Raw genomic sequence first — 18,016 nt, forward strand, 5'->3', positions numbered from 1 at the left:
CAAAACTTCTTTTTACAAAACATGAAATCTAAATCTACTCTCTTTACAGCTTCAATGTTGAGAGAGATACAAAAATTAATAGCACAAGGAATGCAAACCTGTGTTTTATTTCCAACTAAATAATCTCCCATGAGTTGTTATTTCTTTCTCTGCTCCTGCTTTGCGCAGAAAAATATTCTTTGACACATATAATACACTTATGTGAAGTAAACTACTGCAGGTCCAGGAAGGCAGTGGAGCTACACTGTTTAATGCCACTTGGTAATCTAACATGATTTTTGACCCATGGCTGCCCTTTTAAAAAGCTGTTTTGATAATATTATTCTCCTACCCATTTGTCCACAGCACATATACCTGGAAGAAATTAGGATAGCAGAGATCTTATGGGGAATGACTGCACCTCCCTGGCAGAGCTGGTGGAGGAACGTTGCACATTACCTTCCAAGACTTTGACCAGAGCTGGTACAATCAGTCCCTCACTTTCAGGAAAGGACACCTGCCCTTATCCTAGTTGACAAAAGGAGATAAGTGATCCATTGAAGCAAAAATAAAATTTGCAGTACTCTTAGGGATGTGACCTGGACTATCTGGAAAAATACCCTGTCCATATTCTAGTGTGTTAGATTTGGTATGCAAAAAGAGACTAGAACACAAATCTCTACATCCCATCCACTTAGTGAGCTCACAGCTCACACAGGAACATCATCTAATAATCTCAATATGGTATAATGAAAAAAACCTTCCAGCCAAAAACTCGTAGCAGCAAAATATATCTCAGCCTGTTTCATCCAAAACTCCATGCTTCTGACTTAAAATTTCTTAACAGATAGATGGCTTTTGTTGCATCCCTTGAAGGCTAACAAAAAGGCTTGCTCCAAAGTTTTTTTTGTTGCAAGTTTTCAAATTAAGGAGCCATTCTATAGTATGACTTTCTGGCAGCTTTCTCCTTACATGTAACAGTTCTACTTTCACAATTTTGGGTTAGTTTTATGATTTTAAAAATTGTTATGGCATTTTATTTTTACTTGTTTTACCATTCTTCACTTTCAACAGTCCATTGATTGCAGCACATCTGAAACCTCTTTTAAACAGAATGATTCTCATACTTCTCAACTTTATGCTGAACCAGATGCTCTGACTGAGCTTAGAGGAGGAAGCATGAACACTGGCCTGCAGTGTAGCTTCCCAGAGGAAAGCTACCTCTGTTCTCAGTCTGTCCTCTGTGATTCTCTAAGTGACTGGCGGAGCGATCCGTACATTCCTCTTGCCAATTGCCTAGAGAGAGGAATGCTCAAAAGAAGGGAACAAATTCTGTCTGCATTTAATGTCTTGTTTGAACCGTAAAGTAAATCTTAGCTTCAAATTTCCATGCTGTCACATAATCACAGTCTCTTCTTTGCAATGTTTAGTACTGGGCAAAGTGTCCTCAAGGAGCAGCCAAGAGCTAAATTCAGTGGATGATGATACACCAATAAAAGTGAGCTTCCAAACTGCCAAACACATGTATTTTATTATGCTCATGATGGCTGCAGCAGAACCAAGGAGATTATCTGCCACTGAGATCAAAAATTCAATTTGAGACAGGGTCAGTGCAGAATCTCAGGACAGAACATTAAAAAGTTATTCCAGTCTTAGAATAGTAAGTTGCTTTCTGTGAGGATAATATAAGCCTATTAAGCAGGTGAAAAAGCAATGCTAGCTGCTACATCCTTTGTGGGTGCACTGATTCATGTTGGTGGCATACGTGGATCTGGAGATCCCTGTTCTCAGAACCTGCCAGTTCTAGGGTGTAGGCTGTGTGAGGAGTTCCTGGAGAGGAAGATGAAAATTGTTCTCTGTGCCCCAGATCTGGGCAGCCCCTATTAGTATTGCCAGGCCTGTGAGAGAGGGATTATGCTTTGAATGCAACCTGAGGTCTGTTTCTCAGTTAAAGAATTTCAGAGCATATGAGGCTGGAAAAGATCATTGGATAATGTAAAATGAAATGCATATTTCAGGCCAATTAATTTAAAACTGTACCAATCTTCAGAAACTTGATAAAGCCCTAGGCTGAAGAATTCTGGTCTTCAGGAGATCAAATTGCTTGTGCCACAGGAATAGCTGAGACAAAGATGGTTAGACACCTTAATTGTCTTTAATACCTGGATGTCACAGATGGATACTTGATTTTTCTCACAACAGAGGAGGTTGATCCTGTTCCTGTGCTGTGCTTCTTGAAATGCTAAATGTCTAGATCACACACGTCTATACTGCAACACTTGCTTACCTGGAGGAGAAATATTGCAAAAAAGAGGGGAAGAATTAGTGAGAGCCAGTCGAAGAGTGCGGACAATGCAACTGCTCCTGTCTTTCAGAAAGTCACATAGATTTTTTTGTCTTTACTCTTTCTTAGTGAACTGGACTACCATGATGCTGCAAGTGTCAATGATAGATGCCAAAAGATATGTGACCAATGGGACAGCCTGGGAACACTTACTCAGAAAAGGAGAGAGGCACTGGAGGTAAACCATATAACAATGATCAGTAGCTCAGCTGAGGCAGGGAGAGAGGAATGAACCATTTGTTTCAGATCTGGAAACAGTGCCATTGAGCATCCACTTTGGAATCCAAACGGCAATAACCCCTTTCCTCAGATCTCCATTTCATTTTGGTGTGGTTTCATTTGCAAACAGATTGAATTGCTCAGAGCAGACTTGACAGTACTTAGCTGCCAAGGACAGTTCTAAAGCAGCAACAAATGGCATGCGGTTTATAGCACTTCTCTTTGGGATTTGATGTCCAGCAAGGATAACAAAAGCCTTTAGATGCTTACCTCCTCATGCTTGTCTGAGCTTAATCAGGTGAGGTACAGGGTAATGGCCAGCACTGGGGTAATTTTTTGGTAGTGAGTATTCCAAAGCACTGAGGTTCTTTCCAAAACCTTGTTCCTTAAGAAAAGAGGAAGTCACACACATGTATGCCAAGGTGGAAAATATGTCTAACTCTTCCTTTTTATACTTACAAGAAATTACTAAAGCAAGATTAGCAGATATTAATTGATTTGCAGATAGATCACAATAAGAAAAATACTTAAAATATCAGTAGTGAAAAAGTAATTTCACCTGTTATCCTTCAAAGGCATACACCCTTTTTAACATGTTGGATATGAGAGTATCTTTACTGCAATTAGTCCTGTTGCCTTGAGTGAGAACCCTTAAAGCGGATGGTGAAATTAGTCAACAATACACTCACTGCTTTTGAAAAGATGAGGCATGACTTTGTGCATGTGTGGCTATGTGCGTGGAGTTAGATCTTGCCCTAGTAACGAAGGAATGTACCTTTCCCAACCTGTACAGAGGACGGAGAAATTGCTCGAAACAATTGATCAGCTTCACCTGGAGTTTGCCAAAAGAGCTGCTCCTTTCAACAACTGGATGGAAGGTGCTATGGAAGACCTACAGGACATGTTTATTGTTCATAGCATAGAGGAAATTCAGGTAAATGATTGTCTGGTTTTTGGCTTCCAGTTATAGGGAGAACAAGAAAGGAAGGTTTTCCTTCTTGGAGAGTAGAACACGTGTAAGAAAAAAACCTCATATCTGTCTTGTAATTTTCTTTGTGGTAGCCAATGTTCGCTCTATTATAAATAGGGTTCTTCATTGGAATGAAAGCATATTCCAGAGATCATGGAAGAAATGATAGTCCTGATAAAATCAGTGAGGGCTATTTAATGAATGTATTATGTATTATTTCCTGTATGTACAGACACATGTAGACAGGGTGCTTGAGAAGCTGAGAGAGGAGCTGTGCTTATTTACAGCAGATCTTTGAGATGTTGCAAGAAACATTAAAGTTTTCATACTTTCCCTCTCCGTTTCTGATTTTAGAGTTTAATCTCTGCACATGATCAATTCAAAGCTACTTTGCCAGAGGCAGATGGTGAAAGACAGGCCATACTGTCAATCCAGAACGAAGTTGAAAAAGTTATACAGAGTTACAGCATGAGAATAAGTGCAAGCAATCCTTACAGCACTGTCACTGTGGAAGAGATTCGTAGCAAGTGGGAAAAGGTAATGTATGCTAAATACATAAAGGACATTGTAACATAGTATTCTACTTTAGGAATACTGAGAATATTCAGAGAACTTTACAATAAATCTGTAAGTTATTCTAGATCATCAGATGCCAGAATGAACTTCCTACAGTATCTTATGCTCTCACTTACGTTTGCTTGGCTCGCTTCACAATATCCCTTGCTCCTATCACTCAGTATTACCTATGTCCTTTTTGGCAGGGCAAGAGAAGCATGTGTTGGGGCTCATGCAGAGCTGGTGGCTGACCAGCAGATGGGCCAGTCAAAGAACAGAAAATTATTGTATTCTTTCTCTCAATATAAACAGTAGTTAGTGCATCTCTTCTACCCAGCTGCTGCTTTTCACAAATGTGAAAAATTAGCATCTTTGGGACCATTAATGTTCTGTCCAATTACACTGAAATTGGCAATTACCTTAAAAAATTACTGGGGAGAGATTAAAGAGAGGCTCCCAGAGCAATCACACAAACTTTATTTCATTAGGAACCAAGACAGATAATATGCCAAAGGTAAATGATTGTGTAGAATGTACGAATTTACCAAATACATAAACTTACACGGACAAGAACACACCTTCAATGGGTTATAAAAACCAAGCAAAAAGGACTAAATTAAGAATCTCCCAGGGCAATCCAAAAGAGTAAGCCAAAAAACCCCATTTGCAACGTATTAGAGACCTTCGGATTGACACGATGTACAGAATGTGTCTCATGTTATTCTATTGTAATGGCGGTGCTCAAATAAAATGGTTTGCACTGACTATTCTTAGAACAATTACTTAGAGATTGAAAAATCACCTGTGTTACAAAAGGAAAACAAAGGGACTGCTCCAATAGCAGTTCAAGCTAATTAATTCTCTTGAACTTGAATCCAGCCAGAGGTGAGAATTTCTTCTCTCTCCATGTCAGTCTCTCTGGTCAGACTGCCCAAGACCATGTTAGCAATTTCTTATGTTAGCACAGAATTGGTAAATACAATAGTGATCATGTTTCTGGCTTGTCCTTCTGATATCAACCTTCAGACCAGTAAGAAGAATTAGTAACTGTAGACTTATTTGTTCCATTTGTTTTTAAACTATTCAGTTATGCCTACTCACACTTAGTGCTTTCTCGCTGTAACAGGTGAAGCAGCTGGTGCCTCAGAGGGATCAATCCTTGCAGGAGGAACTAGCCCGCCAGCATGCCAACGAGCGCTTGCGTCGCCAGTTTGCTGCTCAGGCCAATGTCATTGGGCCATGGATCCAGACCAAGATGGAGGTGAGTGTCAGAACCTCACGCAGAAGCTGATGAACAAAGTGGTTTATAATTTTTTATCTCTGCTTTATATACAGGACAACAGCAATCTCAATGATAGTTCACCAGCTGTTTGATCCTGAAGTATTTAGCATGTGTTAAGATTATTTTTAAAACTTTGGAAGCTTGAACAAGTGGTGCCTTGATGGTGAGCAGGAGGTGTAGCTTTAAAAAAACCCAATCACTAAACAATTACAATTTAGCTTCTGCTTTCTGTAAAGGAAAGATACCAGGATCACTGGGGTCTCAATACTAATTCCAGAAATCAATATGTGCTATGTTTCTTTTGAAAAATGTTTTCTAGAGTAAAATTTCTTATCTCCACTGTATGAAGGTTTTATTACTACTGCTTTTTAGTATGAAAATATTACATCTTTATGTGACCGTTGGTCAAATTAGCAAATCTGAAGCCTAAATTTTAAGGGGCCGGGGGGTGTCTTTGTTTCTTTTGACAGGAAATTGCCCGCAGCTCTATTGAAATGACAGGGCCTTTGGAGGACCAGATGAATCAGCTGAAGCAATATGAGCACAATATCATTAATTATAAACACAACATTGACAAACTGGAAGGAGATCATCAGCTTATACAAGAAGCCCTGGTGTTTGACAACAAGCACACCAACTATACTATGGAGGTAGCCGTTTACTCCTTTTCGTACTTGTTAGTTTATTCTGCCCTCTTCTGCCATATAACTACATTCCCTGATCTGAAGAGACTGCAACAGAGGATGGAATTTGGCAGACTTTCTAATAATCTCATAAGACTTGTTTTATTTTCATTTATTTTTACTTTTAGTGAAGAAGTACTAATTTAGAAACAATTTCCATATTTTTCTGAAAGCCGTTTTTATTTTTAATAGTCCTTGGTCATAATATAGAGTTAGTGGTATGGAAAAGGTATCACATAAATATTTGGAGCTGATTTTTTGCTTACAGTACTTTTTATACTCTTAGAGGAATATATTTGATTCTTTAATAAATCAGTATTTTCTCTCATAGCACATCCGTGTTGGATGGGAGCTCCTACTTACCACTATTGCTCGAACTATCAACGAGGTTGAGACTCAGATCCTCACAAGAGATGCCAAGGGTATCACCCAGGAACAAATGAACGACTTCAGAGCATCATTCAATCATTTTGACAGGGTACAGTACTCTTGCTTTTTCTCAACTAGTCATATTTATTGTTCCACAAAGCAAGTTTCTTTTCATTCCAAATGTAAGCCTTTTAAAAAACTGCAAATGCAGTAGCAACAGGCTCTTTGTAAAACAGAAAAAAAGATCAGTTAATAAAGAATTTACAGCCTTATGAAATAATAGCATTGTACAGATAAGTTAGAGATTAATTTTTACATTAAAGATTAATTTTTACTCTTTAAATGTAATGCAAAATTATAGTTCTGCTAATATAGTTCAGGCAGAACTGAATAAATCTCTGTGTTTTGGAAAATAATGTGCCCCTTTCTTTTAAGACAGTGTAGCATGTTCTATGTACTTGCCAGCAGCTTCCATCGTATTAAATTTAGCTGTAATCTGGATTACAGGGGGTTTTTTTCTTTGCATCACAACTTGTCCCCCTAGTAGTAGATTTGTAGGGAATATAGTCAGGGCACTGATAGCTGTCAAGGAAAATCCTTTATTTTTCTGGCTGTATGTGGGAAATAAGAGGCTGGTTTTTTCAGCTATCTAATACAAAACTAGGAATGAAAACACTATTGTGAAGAAACTTAACTCCCTCTTTCTGTGAGTTACGCAGTATTCATGGATAGAGGGTTAAAAAGATAGCTATTAATAGAAGCAATAGTAAAATACATGCAGACAGGGATCTGACATTCCCAGCTGGAGAACAGTCTGTACGTGAGTCAGCTCTGCTGGCTCTGTGCTCACATGAACCCACCTTCAAAACCAAGTTCACATTTCAAATACTGAAAAAAGATTGCCATAATGCAGGACCAGGCAGTTGTCTTTTTCCCAGTAGAGATTTCTGTAGTTAGCAGACTGTGCTTAACCCCTGACTTATATTCCGTTATCACATGAGTCAGCTCCTTCAAGTCGTTTCAGGCTGTAGCAAAATGCCACTTTCTTTTCACTGACATTCCTGTTTGTCCAGCTCTACTCAAAATGGTTTACTCATACCTGGACTTATACTCGATGTGCATTGGCTGTGGACAGTCACAATTTGCTAAACATTCTTTAGAATATCCTTATTTATTTAGAAAGAAAAGCAGAATTGCCAAACCTCTGCTTTCTGAAGAACCACACAAGCATAGGAAAGGTTAGCTAGACAGGAACCAGGAACAGATTTTATGGAAAATGTTAATGTGATTCTAGTGCAGCATAATTCCTTTTTGTATTTTCTAAGGAAGCAGAAGATAACATCACAGAAGCAGAGATAAATTTTCTGGGGTGGAAGGAAGTAGCATACTAAATGGCTTTCCCAATGCACTGGAGCAGATAACTGAGCAATTAGAGCTATTAAAAGCAGACAGAGTAGCAGGCCTGGATAAATTACACGCCAGTATTTGAGACACCCTGTTAAGGGAAACCAGGGACTTTGCACAAAGATTTGACAGCTCCCTAAAGATAAGAAAGCAAGGTGACTGAATCCTAGTATATCTTACGCTAGATGGCCATTCCTAGCATCCCTGTATCTTTGTAGTTCATAGATGAGTTCTCTGCCATGCTTGTGGCAAGGCTGGTTCAGTGGCTGGGGAGGTATTATGGGCATCTCCGGGTGCCTCAGAAGGTCTTGAAGGGAGGAGCTAAATCCTACACCAACCAGCCCTGTTGGTATGGATCTTTAGGCTTTGCAGATATAGTAAGACTTAGAGATGCCAAAGGATACAATAGAGCAAGGCCTTAGGAAAGGTTGTATGGCCTGGAAGAGGGTGCTTGTGTCACACAGCTGTAGGCAGGTTAGAGACGGGCTATGACAATAATGTGCAACACAGAAGTGCTTCCCAGCTCCTAGATCCTTGCCTGTCCCTGGCTGTCTCCTTTCTTCAGGCTATAGTGGGTCATGGCTTCAGGCAGCATCCCTTCTGCCCTTGCTTCTGTTGCAGGAAGCCTGAGTAACTGGGTCAAGAAGCAGAAGGTGTTCTGGAGAATTGGAGCTTCACCAGTTTCTATGGTCTCAACAACCTGGGCCTGGACTGCAAGTTTAGCTGCAGACCTTACCTTCCCCCGTGACAGATATAATCCAAAGGCCTTAAAAAAGAGGCCTGGAAGGATGACGTTAAGGGAAGGACCATTTTGCATATGCCCCTGTTAAGAAGACTCCTTCCCTTAGCATCAGACATGGGAAATTGGTCTAGGAGGACTTTTGCACTGACACAGTGCAAAAATTATGTTCTTAGTAGCATGATGCAAGTTAAAGAAAGGAAGAAGGTAATATCTAAAACCACTCAGCTATCAAGCCAGGCTTTCTGCAGGTTACAGATAATAGAAATGCTGATAAAAGAGAAGCTTATACTGATCAAATTATACTGTAATGTAATGGGCAGATGCAACTCAATCTACACAGGCTACAAGGAGACGCTGAACAAACATGTTTGAGAGAGGCAGGCTTGGTTTTCATTTTTATATCTTTCCTATATGCTTGCACACTCAAATATTTAGTGTTGGTAAATAAAGAAAAGCCAGGGTGCTTCAGAGTTACTTCAGGGTACACAAAGTAATGAAGACTCTAAACTTGGAATTTAGATAGAGAAGGCAGTAATGGATTCTTTTATGGTCTTGATTACCTTAAGTAGAAATGAAGATGAAACTGGGTCATCTGAATGTATGCACTAACATAAAAAATACTGGCTTCTCCATGTCAGATGGAATTAGCAGTATATGTAATAGTTTTGTTGTGCTTAGCATTTCTGAATGCCTGAAATAGTTTAAAAATACACTGAAAGAATTGGACTGCTATTCACAATGATGAATAGCCAGAAAAGACCCCCAAAATTAATACTGTCCCTCATGAGTAGGCTTTAAATACCTGAGCACAACAGAAACATTTATGCATGCTATAGCTCTGTGGCACTTCTCCAATTTAAGACATATCTTAATGTTTGACTCTTAGTGTGTGTTGAGGATGTCAGCAAAGTACTAATATGCAGAGTAGCTCCCTTCCCCATTTTAAAGAATGTATTTTGGTACACATGAACCTAACAACTTTTTATAGAGTGCTTCTAGAAACAACTTCCTTTGCTTATAAATCTGAGGAAGGAACCCCTATTGTCCTCTCCAGGAAGAATATAAAAAAAATAGAAATCTTACAGTTCATATTCTATTATGGGGCTTAATTCTGCAGTTGTTAATCCTTTGAAAGAGAGCTAAATAACTGTGTGAATTGTTTAAAATAGCTTCTACATCTTGAATATTTGAAAGAAGACTATTTGGCATTTTACAAGGGGTTTTTTTGGGGCACTGCATGCCCCTGATTTTCAAATTGCAGTGAGTAAGTGGGCACCATGCATATAAGAATTACAAGGGCAGGAAGAGTTGTGTTTCCTTCAGTGCATCCACCAGCAGAGATGCACTAGCACAGGAAGAGTTACAAGTCATCCTTGTTAAAGGCAAGTGGTAAATACGTTATCTTCCTTGGGGCTAGGGGGCGGCCCTTTAGGCTCTTGGGTTTCCAGCAGGCATGGGCACATGCTGTTACCCCAGAGGTTATTCCTGAGGATGCTGCTCCTTACCCACTGCTCCTCGCTGGGGGCTGTGCCTGAAGGCACAGTCTAGTTGTAGGTATAAATATACATCTTTAGCAGCACTGGTACATTTCCTTCCTTAATGTGACTGCATAGAGGAAAAAAAAGAGAAAGTGGGACACAATGTCGGAATCACAGAAGCGGTTTAGAAGCATTCAAAATGGTGCATAGCTGAATTATGGTTTGCAGACAAATTGGGACACCAGCACAGATATGTTGTCAGTCACTGGTTTTGAAGTCTTTTTATGCAGGGATTCCTTTTTCAGATTCAGTATATTTAGTAAATTCTAAGTAAGATTGCAAAGTATGTGATAAAATATCTGCAGCTGCTCTGCATGTAATATCCTAATGGCTGATAACATATTCTGCTATTGATTTTTTTACAGATTTTAAGTAGGAGCTCTGCACACAGAACAATAGCATCATGCCACCCTATATTTTACTAACAGAAAAACAACAGCTCCCTATTAAAAGAACCACATGATCAGGCTTATGCAGGTCAATTAGCATTCAGGAAACTGAAGGACATATTTAAGAATGGATTACTTTGACTCAGAAGCTCACTTCTTTTATAAGGCCACATATAAATCACCAAAGGGAAGGAAAAGATTTCTTGGGAACTAATGATGAAATATGGAGGGGGATTTCAGTATTTTACTTCGTATTGGCAGAAAAAAGATAAACAAGGCAAAGTTATTTATATGCTTTAAAAAACTAATTTCAGTGCTTAATGTTGGTCTGCAAACCATAAAAATAAATACAAAGAACTACTTCACAATGAGAAAGCCCTTGCATGGGTTTGTTTTATGCATTAATTGCAAAATACCATTGTATCCCATGAAACTCTGCTATACTGCAAAGGCAAAGATGCCTTTTTAGGCCATGTATGATGCAGATTTAAAAAATTCACTACGAGAATGTTGTGCCATGTGCTACAGCAGGTTCTCACTACTTGGACCCTCGCTGGGGAGTCCCACTTAACCAGATGACAGTTGTGAGCTCCAGCACAACCATTGCACCCCTCTCCTGAACAAAACGGTTTCTTGGTAGATGCGCTGGCCTCGCTTACTCCCATCTGCCCTTTGCTACCTGTTGCACGACTACTGCTGCCATGTGTGCCTGGTTAGGGAGCTCATGCACATACTGACCACCCGCCCCCCTGGTGTAGTCAAGTAGCTAATAGTCATCTGCCAGCTCCTGGGAGAGGAGGGGAAGGGATAGGATTTGGCTCCTAGCTCCCATTTTTATATCATTTTCTTTGCAGTCACACAGTAATATTTTTGGCTCTAGCAATAAGGTAAAATGAGCTGACTTCACTCCTGGTGTGACCTGCCATAGTCTGTCTCCAGGATGGTTTTTGAGTGTTTCAAGCCAGCCTAGATGAACACTTTCAGAATGATGAAATAAACCATTTTTGAATGCTCTATAGCAAGAATTATTCTATAAAATAGAAATATTAAAGAAAAAAAACTTCACTGTGATTATGGCTTTTAACTAAATGCTGCTCTAGATTTGCAGCTTTGCTTTGTCTCTTGTCATTGACTTCCTACTGTTATTTTTCATCTTCCCTTTATGGAGCCAGTAGAGGTTGATGCAGAAGGAATCAATATAACAACAGCATGATATGTCAAAAATGCATGGCGTTATGAACTTAATAAAGCACCACTTTATCCTATTAGTATATTAAATAAACCCAGTGCATTTGTTAAAACTCCTATAATTTTAGTTATGCATAAGTATATAGAAAATTTGAAAAATAAATAATTCATCTAGGAGGCAAATATATAGCAGACAGAAAACCTTGGATCTTCTCCAAACTGTCAGTCTGTAAAATCAATAAGGGTAATAATTTTTCATCTTAGAACATCTCTTTAATTGTATTTGTGTTAACTCAATCTGAAGTACACCTCTGATAGGACACATTTTGTATGAACAGGAAGAAAAAGCCGAGCTGGTCTCTTTTTAAGAAGTTAGTGTGAATTTCTTGACCTGCAAAATGGAAAAAAAAATTTGTTCAAAACAATGATCCAGTTTGATGTGGTGTTACTAGGAGCCATTTAACCTGGAATTCAATGGGGCTTTTTAAAAGTCAGTTTACAAAGCAAAACCTTACTGTATAGATTATTAAATAAGACAGATAACTGAAAATAAGTTATGTCAGTTATAAATTTATTTTGGATCTAGACAGGAAATCAATTGTTTTGTACTTCTACTCTCTTTTGAGATATGCATATTCAGTTGTTAAGTAATATTACCAGATCAAGAGTGAAGTAACAGTAATCCAGTGGGGAAAAATGTTTTGCCCAGGTTCAGTGATCTTTTTACTGCATCTCACATACACTGTGTGACAATAGAAAATGAAGGAAGCAAATGGCAGCTCAATAGCGTAAAGCCTGCTTTATCAGCAAAAATGTTAAAAAGCACCTGTAGAGAAAGCACAGTTTTAACTCTGTAGTTGAAGTAAGGACCTTCTTCCACTAAGAAAAAACCTGAACTGCAAAAGTTGTACACTTCTTAGGTCATTCGTTGCAATATGTTGACATTACGTTTCCATGAACTTCTGTAAAAATGTGGTTATTAATACAAGAGTAGAATGTTCTTTACTAACCAACTAACCTGACCTGTGATTTTCTTTCTTTCCTTTCACCTTCCCAAATGCATGACCTGTGGTGGGATGCTAGGATGAATCTGACAATCTACATTCTGATGAATTTAAAGCCTGCCTCATCAGTCTAGGACAGGTTGGAAATGACCTGCAGGTAGAGGAAACTGATATTGTTCTGGTTTCAGATAGGCCAATACAATAATAGCCAAAGAGACTGTGGGTTTAAACTCCAATGTATTGGTCAGAATGCCTTGGAAAGATCCTGCTTCTGGGAAGACAACTGGATTAGATGGACTGTCAGCATCCCTTGGAGCCATATTTTTCTATGCATTTTTCAAAGATTTTTCAGGTTGTTTCTTTTACTTAGCTTGAGATATTTTATTTGGACTCTGCTAGATAACTCTGGGGAGCTTCTATGCTTCTCGCACTCAGATTTTTGCTAATTTTCCTTTCCTTGGACTCAATACAAGCTCTCTGCTGCTCTCTCCTGATTGAGGATGACACAATTCTCTCCAAACCCCTACACTATATCACAACACAGAGGAAACATTTACCTTCTTACTATCATGCCATTTAATGTTTACTCAGCTTTGAGTTGGGAATGCCACAGATAAGTTATTGCCTGGAAAATGAGAAACCTCCTTTTATACATGGTCTTCAACTGACCTCCTGACTCTTGCAAGTCTCATCCTTCAAGCCAGCACGCACGTCTCTCTGCTGTAGGCCAGGTCTTGATAGCCTACGGTCAGAAGGAAAATCCCTGTACTTATTTCCCATATGTCAGCAGACAGCTCTCATGGTGTACCTACCTTAGCCTTGGAGTGGAGTATTGAAATAGTGATATGCTATTTTCAGACTGTTTTTAACTATATTTTTAGTCACTACAGCATCCCATGCAGAACCTTTCAAAGACATTTTGTATCAGGGAGGCAGCTTGAGCCATCTCCTGAGTTTGTCTAGTTTAGTAACAAACTTTTCTCCTTGCCCTTCTCTTTGTCTTCTCTGGTTGTTCTCTGTATTCTTGTCTCATTCACTTCCTCTTCTCCCTTCTCTCCCCTGACCTTTCCTGATGTTACGTTTTGTGGTGAAAATGTCTGTTTCCTGTGTGTAATATGTTAGTTACTTCTTCCTCCTCTAAAACTGATGATGATTCTGGTGACCTGCTTGGGCAATATCAATGAATACTGTTTGTACGCTGGATCCAATATGCCAATGGTCTAAACTCGTCATCTCTCTGGAAATTACCCTGGATTCTTCAAAACTTCCCTTCTATATTGCTTACATGGTTTTGATCAATAGAGGAAGAATGGATTGATGGACCACGACGATTTCAGAGCTTGCTTAATTTCAATGGGTTATGATTTGGTATGAATTTTAAGAAACAGTGGCAACTGATTCTGCTTACAGCTTATAACATTAACAACAGCAACACTAAAGCTTATCTAAATTGGCAGAATACTGATAATATAATTTACACTAGAAATACTAGTTTCTTGTTTCTTTGCTTTTTCTCTATTTTCAAGTGGTTAAAAGTAAAACTAGACACTTTGAAGTCACATTCTATGGTCCACTGCATTGCTCTTTCAATTAAAGAAACTTTAAAAGTTGAAATTAACAGTTATGAAATTAATTCTTTTTCTTTCTCCTTTTTTATCTGCATGAGGAAGAATGAGTTTGATGCTGCTTAATTCTCATAAATTAGCTTTGGGGGTTGCATTTTCTTTCCTTCACTTATTTATTCTAAAAAGTTCCCCCAAAATTCACTCTCTTTAGTGGAAAAAAGGATTAGCCTTAGTTGAACTGTCCTATATTTGGCATGACATTTTCAGAATTGTTTCCCTTACTTCTTAATTCAGTGGGTCTGCAGGTACACTGCTTCTTGGGCTATCGTTTCACCTCCCTGTGTGATACCTAAATTACAATGGTTTTAGGATGGGGTGGAAAATGAAGTATTAAGTTAAAACAAGTTCAATGGGCATTGAGGAAGGGTGGGAGGGGGGAGAAGTTGCGGAAAGTTACTTGAAAGATACATACTGTGTATTTAGGACAAAGAATACATTTTTCAAAAGCACCAAGCCCTTTTTACAGAAGAGGGGTGGGCATTTAAAATGCCAGATTTCATTGACTCTGACATTTATGTTGCTAAGTCAGGAAGATGCTGTAAAGACTTTAACCACTGGTCCCTACTGGTTCATGAGAGACACAGGCTGTTGGCGATTGATACTACAGTGACCGTTTTTTTTTTTGTTTTGGATTCTGTGAAAGGGTGAAGCTGAGTTTGCCCGAATCATGTCTCTGGTTGACCCCAATGGGCAAGGAACTGTCACTTTCCAGTCCTTCATTGACTTCATGACCAGAGAAACAGCAGACACAGACACGGCTGAGCAAGTGATAGCTTCCTTCAGAATCCTGGCTTCAGATAAGGTCAGTCATCGCGCTGCTGGCTGTAAGGCTTCAATAGCTCTCCTATTTAGCCGCCCTTTGCTGGAAGTCTTATACAAGCCTTTTAGTAATAGCATAGCTTTGTTTTCAGTTTGTAAGACTTCAGAGAAAGCACTGGCCTTTTCTTCTTGTTTGGAACCAAGACTCTTAGCTGAAATGGGTGCAGAATTCAAGCTTTGGTCTGTATACCCTCATATCACAAAGAGCCAACATACAATTAGACATCTTAGACAAGACTTAGACAGTTTGCCTGTATAATGGATATATCGTACATCAGGTTATTTCCACACAACAGCCTTAATTAGAGGGGAACTCATTCTGCCTTTCATACTGTTGTCTGTATGTTTCAATGCAGAGTTTGGCCCTCTGGAACGTAGCCTGGGGCAGTTGCACAAGAGCACACTTAATTGTGAGCCACACTGTGACCTGACAGCTCATTCAACAGGGCGATGCAATGTGGTGTACCCCTGTCCTAGGAGAAACAGGAGGAGGAGGCCTCCTTTAGTTACCGGGTACAAGGAGGAAGCTCCTGAATTTGGCATACTTTCCTCCCCACAGCCAGATCCACTGGCGAGCGAGTAGTGTATGAAGACAAAAGGGAGACTAATGGCAGCACAAGAGTGTCTGGAGGAGTCAGGGCCATAAACAGTGCTGCCAGGAAACCGATCCTGTGCTATGGAGAAAGGAGAGATCACAGCAGTACAGGTCTATTTGCCCGAGCTTGCTCTATTGATTTTCTCATTCTGGCTGTTTGTATTGATTTTGTGATCTCATTTACTGTGGACCACATCGTGAATTCCAGACATGTTCTCAGTAGGAATTCATGTGGAAGATGAAAGCCAAGGTCTCAGGAAAAAAAAATATTTCCATTACGTTGCTATTTTAAATAATGTCAAGTCTGTTAACAGAGGATGTCCTTCATATCATAAATGCACACCATTCGGAGCAGTAATGCATCTTCCATTACAAATATATTAGGACCTTGAAACTAACAGGGTCTAACTGATAATGTGTCTGTCCTGTCAGTGCAGAAGGGTCATTGGTGCACTTTAGAGGTACTGACTAGCTAGCCATGGATGAGCTGTACCACGAGCAGTCTGCCCGTGGCTGCACAGTGCTCGGTAGCTACCATACACAGTCACATAGCCCGAGACTGGATTTTGACCTAATCGCTTTGTTGGTAGGATTGTCCCTTTCAACTCATCATTAGGGATGGAATTTACTGAGGAAAATATTTGGTCTCAGGAAAATAGGCAGGATGACCGAGTTTATTAGTCACAGCTACAGAAAATAAATATATTTTGTGTCTTTGAAGAATGCATACTGAATTTGTCAATCCTTTCTCCCCTCCCAGCCTTACATCCTGGCAGATGAGTTACGTCGAGAGCTGCCTCCTGAGCAGGCTCAGTACTGCATCAAGAGAATGCCTCCGTACACTGGCCCAGGTTCTGTTCCTGGGGCTCTGGATTACACCTCCTTTTCGTCAGCACTCTATGGAGAGAGCGACCTCTGATTCTGTAATTGGCTGTATTCATGGTAGACACTAAAAATACCCACCTTATTGCCCAGATTGCTTCTCAAAAGCTTTGACAAGCTGATTTAAAAATGAGTTTTACAAATACAGTAGGTACCGTCGGTGTAAAGTGCTAGTAACTAAAGTAACTAGTGTATATTAAAGTGTGCGGCACGCTAGATTTCTGCATTGTTGGTTTTAGGTTGTCTGTCCTATACAATGCTAGAAAATGTATTAAAAAAAAATCGCAAGGTATTAACTTTGGAACTATCCATTCAGAAAACAGAATGTAAAACCTAAGAACATTGAAACTCACAAAATATTTCTCCATTATCAAAATGTTTCAATGCCATATGCGCTTCTTTTACAACGTTCATAAAACTATGTTAGAAGTCATGCTTTTTTCTTTCATAGAGTAATATTCTTTTTCTCTAATGATTTCTGATTTTGTATGCTTCTACTGGTAGAATTTAATAAAATCTTGAAATGCAATTTTTCAGGGAAGAAATATATCAACCAAGTAAACTACTTAATTACGACAATAATCCAGAATGCTATGCTTTTGTCGCTTAAAGATGATTTTATCTTATCAGAAAGAGTTGTAATATAGGGGGGAAAGGCTGAAAAGCAGATTAAATTGCAGGTTTAGAGTTCTGTAAGCAATACTTTTAGGCCTTTAACTTCTACAGCTGAGGGAGTACAACTTTTATAATCAGAAGTAATAAGGAAGCTAATTTCATGTGAGCTGTTTTGTTTTGAAACCCTCATTCTTGTCTGTGTTGGACAGTCTTCGTTTCTCAGTATAAGAAAGCCAGTCCCTTGTTGTATTAGTGGGCAACATTCATCTCTATCCTGCGTCACGCAAAATCCCATCTGAGCAAACGTAGTGTGGTTGTCCTGCAGCTTTAACTGTTCAGTGCTCAAATTAGAGTTTGTCTTGACTTCTGCTGGATCGCAGGCAGTTCTATCTGTATTATGCTCCTGTGCGCTAGTTGTTTACTGTTTTTTTTCCATCTTGAGAAATGATAGAGAAGTAAAAGCAGTAACTTTTTTACTTGAATCCTACCGACACTGAGGAAATGCAATGTAATCAAAGCCATTTACAAATGGTGAAGTGAGCTGTGCAGCCCAGTGCTATTAAAGCAATGATGTGCCTATGAAATAAAGTCTGCTTTTCAAAACCTTATGAGACTCTGTCATTGGCAATCATCTACTGGTTCCCTCTAAGAACTGGAAATACTTCAGAACATTAAAGGAGGTTTCAGTCTGCTAAAAGTTCAAAGAAGTATGTTATGCATTTCTATACGCTGTGTTTGCATAAACGACAGTCGCTACGTGCTGAAGGGACAGGTATGGCTTCATGAAGTGAGATGGAGCTCAGAACGAGTGGGA

At 39.2% G+C, this 18,016-nt stretch overlaps 1 protein-coding gene across 1 annotated transcript in view; it reads left to right on the forward strand.

The window, feature by feature from the left end:
- ACTN2 (actinin alpha 2) overlaps window positions 1-17,810 on the forward strand; it is a 73,053-nt gene extending 55,243 nt beyond the window's left edge. Inside the window, exons 13-21 of the mRNA XM_054820583.1 lie at window positions 2,393-2,501; window positions 3,336-3,476; window positions 3,867-4,049; window positions 5,194-5,328; window positions 5,820-5,999; window positions 6,364-6,510; window positions 13,969-14,034; window positions 14,935-15,093; window positions 16,466-17,810. Of these exons, the coding sequence (XP_054676558.1) occupies window positions 2,393-2,501; window positions 3,336-3,476; window positions 3,867-4,049; window positions 5,194-5,328; window positions 5,820-5,999; window positions 6,364-6,510; window positions 13,969-14,034; window positions 14,935-15,093; window positions 16,466-16,624 (1,279 nt within the window). The 3' untranslated portion in view covers window positions 16,625-17,810. The remainder of the gene's footprint in view (window positions 1-2,392; window positions 2,502-3,335; window positions 3,477-3,866; window positions 4,050-5,193; window positions 5,329-5,819; window positions 6,000-6,363; window positions 6,511-13,968; window positions 14,035-14,934; window positions 15,094-16,465) is intronic.
- The last annotated feature ends 206 nt before the right edge of the window (window positions 17,811-18,016 follow it).

This window comes from Grus americana, chromosome 3, assembly GCF_028858705.1.
Source record: "Grus americana isolate bGruAme1 chromosome 3, bGruAme1.mat, whole genome shotgun sequence".
Classification (NCBI taxonomy): Eukaryota; Metazoa; Chordata; class Aves; order Gruiformes; family Gruidae; genus Grus; species Grus americana.